The sequence below is a fragment of the Betta splendens genome, chromosome 12 (genome assembly GCF_900634795.4).
Source record: "Betta splendens chromosome 12, fBetSpl5.4, whole genome shotgun sequence".
Taxonomy (NCBI): Eukaryota; Metazoa; Chordata; class Actinopteri; order Anabantiformes; family Osphronemidae; genus Betta; species Betta splendens.
This window is the reverse complement of record NC_040892.2, coordinates 3,693,468-3,700,245: the sequence shown is the minus strand read 5'-3', so window position 1 is coordinate 3,700,245 and position 6,778 is coordinate 3,693,468. Positions and strand designations below refer to the sequence as shown.

The 6,778-nt window shown below is 48.7% G+C and overlaps 1 protein-coding gene across 1 annotated transcript; it reads left to right on the top strand.

The window, feature by feature from the left end:
- Positions 1-1,449: 1,449 nt before the first annotated feature.
- Positions 1,450-6,704, top strand: cercam (cerebral endothelial cell adhesion molecule). Its single transcript, XM_029168971.3, has 12 exons — positions 1,450-1,969; positions 2,348-2,458; positions 2,595-2,712; positions 2,843-2,977; positions 3,046-3,250; positions 3,327-3,446; positions 3,527-3,603; positions 3,724-3,830; positions 4,004-4,136; positions 4,208-4,335; positions 4,593-4,796; positions 5,509-6,704. Exons 1-12 carry the CDS (start codon positions 1,767-1,769, stop codon positions 5,741-5,743), a joined length of 1,776 nt encoding a protein of 591 aa, XP_029024804.1. The 5' UTR covers positions 1,450-1,766; the 3' UTR covers positions 5,744-6,704.
- The last annotated feature ends 74 nt before the right edge of the window (positions 6,705-6,778 follow it).

The following is a 6,778-nucleotide window of genomic DNA, read 5'->3' as shown; positions in this document are numbered from 1 at the left end:
GCTTTAGGTTTTCACAGAGACCGCTAAAATTCATTATTTACCGCTTTCCTTATTGTTTGCTACCCACGTTTCTTCTTTCCTCTCCAGTTCCCATCACTCCTTTTTGCCAATTTTAGAGCCCCTGACTTCGATGTCTCAATATCTCATTCTGATTTTAAATATTCCCACCGAGCAGATGGTCAGTGCTAAAATTCATGCCTTTTTCAAAAAAATTTTTTCACATAAGACTTTGCTGTGGGTAGTGTGGATGCTGGACTGAGCACGAATTAATCAGTATTTACCACTGATGCATGATGGGAGTCCACCCGGTTGAGATATCCTTCACTCATTAGACGGGTTATTTCATGTCTTTAACGATGCGCTGCAACGTGTTTGTTGTTTTGAAAACATCTGACAACAGCTGTCTGGAGCCCTCGTGATGTCAGTGTATCATGTTGGGAAATACAGAGCGAGATGCACTTATCTGCTGTAGCAGTGCTGCGCGTATTAGGATGGACACGCTCTATAACAGCGTGCATTCATTTTAAGTTGACTAATGGAAGCTGCACACCTCGCCTCCATTAGCCACTCGTTTCTTTGCTTCGTGACAGGAAGTACAGGCTGTGATCAGACTCTGTGCTTCCAGGCCTGTAATGAAATGACTCACAACCTTATACCCTTCCGAGCAGAATCTTAATCTTTAATACATTCTTATTTACTTATTTTTTGCATTGACGCATCCCAAACAAATGATCATCACCTAAACGCTACCCACAATGCACCTGCCTGCTCCTGCAGTCTTTACTTCGCGTTCTAACGTTAGTCTCAGTGATCATTACAATAAACAAGAGCTGTTTTGTGTGAGTCATATGATTTGATAAATACTGCAAAAAACATGAACGACAACTTATAAACCCTTTATGAAAACACAATAATCCAACTTTAAAAAGTTAGTGTTATTTGTGTGCAAATCCATTCGTCTGTAGCAAACTACTGTATTTTAAGTTTATTCAAATCCTATATCTGTGATAAAATAGTAATCTATACTGTAAGTCACACAGCCTCCACCTCATCGTGACAGAGGCTCCACTTTGAAGCACGTCCGGGAAGTGATGCTATCCGCCACAATTCTTTGAGAATTCCTTTGACACCGTTGTCTATATAATTGTGTTTAACCCAACACAAGCATTATGGTCAAGGGCCTCACGCTCCTGCATTTTTATGGCCCTTCTCTTGGACCGAACCCACCCTCTGCTGGTTTATCTTTGAAACTGCTGCCAGAACAAACAGCAGAAAAGTACGCGAGCAGATGTGCGCCGCAGTTATTTCTGCTGCGGGGACGCCGTTTATTCCTACGGCCTGCAGGAAACGTGCAAAGCATTTCTGCGCGTTAACACAACACATGCTTAGGTTTTTGGGGGAGTTTGAGAAAAATAAAAGAGTTGCTTGTGTGGATGTTTGGGGTCTGGGTGTTCATAATTTCCTGCTTGTCCCACCGGGACGCGTGATTTATGGAGAGTTGCGCTTTTGGCCAAATCACGCCTTCATCCGAGTAACGTTGTGTGACTTCGCCTCGAAGCGGAAGTTGTAATGTACTGTACGCCTTCGTCGGACCGGGTTTGGACGCGTTCTTGGAAGAAGCGAGCCAGCTCGCAGATAAACGGGGGCTGAGCATTCGGGAAAGCCCTGTTTCGTTTTTTCCTTTTTTTTCTTGGACTGCTGACGCGTACAAGCGGCGGCTTCGTGCTCCGCCGCCGCCGCCGTGGGTCGTTCGCTGTTCCTGCACCATGTTGCTCCGCTTTCTGCTCCTCGGGGCCTTGCTTTGCCGCGCGGAGGGCTACTTTTCGGAGGAGAAGTACCCGGAGGAGTCGAAAATGCAGCCTCCCACCGTGGTGGTCGCTATCATAGCCCGCAACGCCGCGCACTCCCTGCCCTACTACCTCGGAGCTCTGGAGCGGCTCAACTACCCGAAGGACCGCATCTCCGTGTGGTGGGTTTCACTCCTCTCGTTTATCCGACTCTAGCAGCCGTTCAAAAGGTCAATGGCATTTAAATGAGCCGGTGAAAGCGGCAGCCAGGCTTCCTTCTTGCTCATGTATTTTCTTTAAAGTTAGTCTAAACAACATTATTACTCACTAATACTAATAAAAAGTCTGATTAAATCTCCAACATCAATCATCAGAATAAAAGATCCCAATTTTGCATATGCTGTAAAAGCGAAGCTTTTGTTATACAGCTGCAGATGTTTGCAGCTGTTGACAGTGCAGCGTTCCCTATGACGCTCACACGCAGAACGTGTTCACAGCTCTTCATCACTTTGAGCCGAATGAATTCATGGATTTCGTTCGTTGGCCTCTCTCCTTTTCAGGGCGGCCACGGATCACAACTCGGACAACACCACGGCGGTGCTGAAAGAGTGGCTGACGGTGATGCAGAAGTTTTACCATTATATCGAGTGGAGGCCGATGGAGCAGCCCACGTGAGTGGATTAACACGCGTCACAAATTAAAATTTCCCCGTGTGGACGTTTGTCTGAGCCACTGAGGCCACGAGTGGAAATGAAGGCGCTGCTTCCGGTCACTGAACCTGCTGCTTATAGTCACTCTGTGCCTCAGGTCCTACCCGGGGGAGCTGGGTCCTAAGCACTGGCCCAACAGCAGGTATGAGTACGTGATGAAGCTGAAGCAGGCAGCGCTGAACTTCGCCAGGAAGCGCTGGGCCGACTACATCCTGGTACTTCCCACGGCAACATCGGCCAGATTCACGCGCTTTGATTTATCTGCTGGAATTTGTTCCTTCTTTGCTCGCGCTGTGTCGCTGAAGGAACGCTTCCAGCCATTGTTCCGCTCTCTCTCCCTTCCAGTTCGCTGACACGGACAACGTCCTCACCAACCCAGACGTGCTGAACCTGATGAGGGCCGAGAACAAGTCGGTGGTGTCCCCCATGCTGGACTCGCAGGGCGCCTACTCCAACTACTGGTGCGGCATCACTCCTCAGGTGGGTGGCACTGGTTCCCAGCAGGCTCGGAGCGACTGGAGCCCGTTTACACTGTGTGGTGCGTTTAGGGATACTACCGTCGGACGGCGGAGTACTTCCCCATGCGTCATCGCCAGAGGGTGGGCTGCTTCCCCGTGCCCATGGTCCACTCCACCATGCTGCTGGACCTGAGGAAGGAAGGCATGAAGAAGCTGGCCTTCTACCCTCCTCACGAGGACTATTCGTGGCCGTACGACGACATCATCGTCTTTGCCTTCTCCTGTCGGGCTGCAGGTTCGTTTGAGCGTCTACATCCTCCACTTGCATTGGAATTGTGAATGAATCCACTCATGTGGTTGCCGCCGCTCAGAGATCCAGATGTACCTGTGCAACAAGGAGCGCTATGGCTACCTGAACGTCCCGGCCAAACCTCAGCAGACGCTGGAGGACGATCGCATCAACTTTGTCCATCTCCACCTTGAATCCCTGAGTACGAACCCACAGCCCGCATTCACGTCCTGTTTACAGACGCTGGCTCGGCCTAATTGTTGTTTCCACTTTGTTGAACAGTTGATGGACCACCCATGTCCCCCTCTCGCTTTGTCCACATGTTCCCCAGACAGCGAGACCTCATGGGCTTCGATGAGGTGAGAGAGGCTTCATTGGTTTTCTGTCCGGTCGAGGAAGGAAAAATCTGTATCTGTATCTTGTTAGTGCTGTCAGTGAAAACCTTAGACAGCGAGACCTTTTTGTCCTTTTTGTCTCAGATATATTTGGTAAACCTGCGACGGCGCCAGGACCGCAGAGACAGGATGCTGTTCTCTCTGAACGAGCTGGAGATCGACGTCAAGGTGGTGGACGCCGTGGACGGGAAGTGAGTAGAGCAGCCCACCGAGGAGAACAGGCTCCGCTGGTGAACCGGCGCCCTGGAGTAACTGTGTGTGTGTGTGTGTGTGTGTGTGTGTGTGTGTGTGTGTGTGCGTGTGTGCGTGTGTGCGTGTGTGCGTGTGTGCGTGCGTGCGTGCGTGTGTGCGTGTGTGCGTGCAGCTCATTGAACAGCAGCGACATCAAGGTCCTGGGTGTTGATCTGCTTCCGGGCTATTACGACCCGTTCTCTGGACGCACCCTCACCAAAGGGGAGGTGGGCTGCTTCCTCAGCCACTTCTACATCTGGAAGGAGGTGAGAGCCCACGTTTCCTGTCACGGCCTTCGTTGGGTCGGGGTCATTCTGAAGCTTTCCCTCGTTTGTAGATGGTGGACATGCAGATGGATAAAGCGCTGATCCTGGAGGACGACGTTCGCTTCCAGGCCAACTTTAAACGCCGGGTCCTGAGGCTGATGGAGGAGGTGGAGCAGGTGGAGCTGGACTGGGACATCATGTAAGACGTCTCTGCCTCCCTTACGTGGAAGCGTGCGTTGTGCCTATCGGCAGGAACCAGTGCCAGCCTTTTGTGTTAGCGCTGTGGTTTCTATAACTTTCTGCCACATATGCAGAAAAGATGCTGCAAAAAAACAACAACTGAAAATTGTTCCAAGACTCTTGGCAGCAACAGATTTCAGATGTCCGATGTTTTGGAAGCGCTTCTTTTCCTCGTGCTTTTAACCCTTTCCTTCCATCCACTTGTCCGTTGCACAGATACTTTGGCAGGAAGCAGGTGAATCCCGACGACGAGGAGCCGGTGGAGAACGTTCGGAACCTGGTGGTGGCGGGCTACTCGTACTGGACCCTGGGCTACGCCATCTCCCAGCAGGGGGCTCAGAAGCTCCTCAACGCTGAGCCGCTCTCCAAGATGCTGCCCGTGGACGAGTTCCTCCCCATCATGTACGACAAACATCCCAAGTACGTGTCGCACCTAACTTACAGTTACATCTGTCCTGCTTTAGGTTTGGGTTAATGCTCAGGTTCATTGGCTTCTGTGGCCACAACGCGTCTTACATCTGCTTCAAGGGCCAAAAAGAGATCTCGTGATTGCATGAAACGGTCTTCTCTAAAGCTTCCTGACTCGTACACACAACGTATATTTAGCCTAGTTTTTTATGGAGTAACAGATTAAAGGCCAGGAGTCAGTCTTTATGTTATTTTGGGTTCGTCAAGTGAAGTTGGACGGGGTGGATTTTAAGAGATGAATGTTTTATTTGTAACATTTTTATTTTTATTTTCATTTTTTTATGACCACAGATCTGCATGCGCTCTCTCACCTCTGACCCCAATGATCCCGACATCAGGCTTAAGCAGACAACTTTTCTTCTCATGGACACTTAGTGACTGTTCAGCAGCTGTGCTGGTGTATAGAGAAGTGGCCTAATGCCAGCCTGATTTCTCCATTTTCTCTCTCCTTCGCTCTCTCACCTCCGTGATTGTATCTTAACACGCTCGACTGCTCTGGTAAAAATGCAGTGATCGCTCGGCTGTCCAGTGTCTCCCTCTCTTGTCCAGTCAATGTATTTCATATGAATCACACAAGCATTACTCCTATCATGTTTCACATATTTATGTCAGTAGCAGACTTTTAAAAAAAATATTATTTAATCTCTGACTTCTGTCTTTGCAGTGCGGACTACATGTCACATTTCCCCAATAGAAATTTACAAGCCTTCAGCGCTCGCCCCCTGCTGGTCCAGCCGTGCTACTACGCCGGTGATCCCCAGTGGGTGAGCGACACGGAGACGTCCACCCTGTGGGACGACGACTCGGTGCGCACCGACTGGAGGGGCTCCCACAAGACCCTGAAGGGGTCGGCGCCGCCGCCCCAGATGCTGTCGGCCGCCTACAGAGACGAACTTTGACGCAGCGGAGACGCGGCCGCGGGGGACGAGCCCGCGGCTCCATGCGTCACGAGGTCAGCGTTCTCAGCCCACTGTGGGTCACACCGGCCTGCTCGGTGGCAGTAACTGGACCTTTTCATTCAGGTTGCAAAGACAATATCAAGGTGTTTCGGTACAACAGCATTTTCTCAGATTTTTGTTTAAATGGTATTTTGACAACGTTTGGGAGTTTACGCGGGTGCTTTGACTGATGCTGGGAGCATTTTGGGTTTAAACGTGTTCCCGTGATGGTGCGTGCTCCGGGTGATTGCATGGCTGTAATGATAATTACAGAGCCTTTAAATGGGAACGGAGCCGAGGACTTTTATTTGATAATCCTTTAATTACACACTGAGACTCCAGTAGCTGCCCCGTTTAACACCTCCAGCAAGTCGGGACTAAAGTCTGATACTATTATTACAGTTCTTGTTTAAACATTGTCTTCCATTTGGGAATGTTGGAGATAAAGATGGACCTAATCCAAAGCTAAGCATTTAAACAATATACACTTTTTGAAAATTTATTCTGTAGTGTCACTGGGATGCAGAGTTACAATGCAAGTAATTGATTTCATTCTCGTGTCCAACTGGGACTTAATCTTAACACATACGACAATCCTTTTTTTCCATAAGCTTTATAAATGTTTTCTTTCTATTATCACTGGGTAACGGATTTCTATACGTGTGACAGTTGTCAAACATCAACAACAAAAACTTTGTAAAGACATATTGATGTCAAACTACATGAGGCAGATTCATTTATGTTTACATGTCCTAATTTATTTGTTGTTGTTTGTCTGGATGTGGTCCACAGATGAGTAGCGAGACATGCGCTCAAAAGGCATTTACTGCCAAAATCGTCTTTGAGAAATTATTTTGTACTCGGATGTAAAACGTTTGTATAGAAAACCTTTCAAATGGTAATAAAATGTGTTGATACGCTTGTTTTTATTTCATCAATGTTTTTGTGCATTGGAAAAGAAATAAGGTGTAGGTACCCAGAGCAACCACGAGGGGG

Coding starts and splice junctions, on each gene's coding strand:
- cercam (XM_029168971.3), top strand. CDS start 1,767: ATGTTGCTCCGCTTTCTGCTCCTCGGGGCCTTGCTTTGCCGCGCGGAG. Junction 2,459..2,594: donor AGGCCGATGGAGCAGCCCAC/GTGAGTGGATTA, acceptor TCTGTGCCTCAG/GTCCTACCCGGGGGAGCTGG. Junction 4,137..4,207: donor ACTTCTACATCTGGAAGGAG/GTGAGAGCCCAC, acceptor CCTCGTTTGTAG/ATGGTGGACATGCAGATGGA.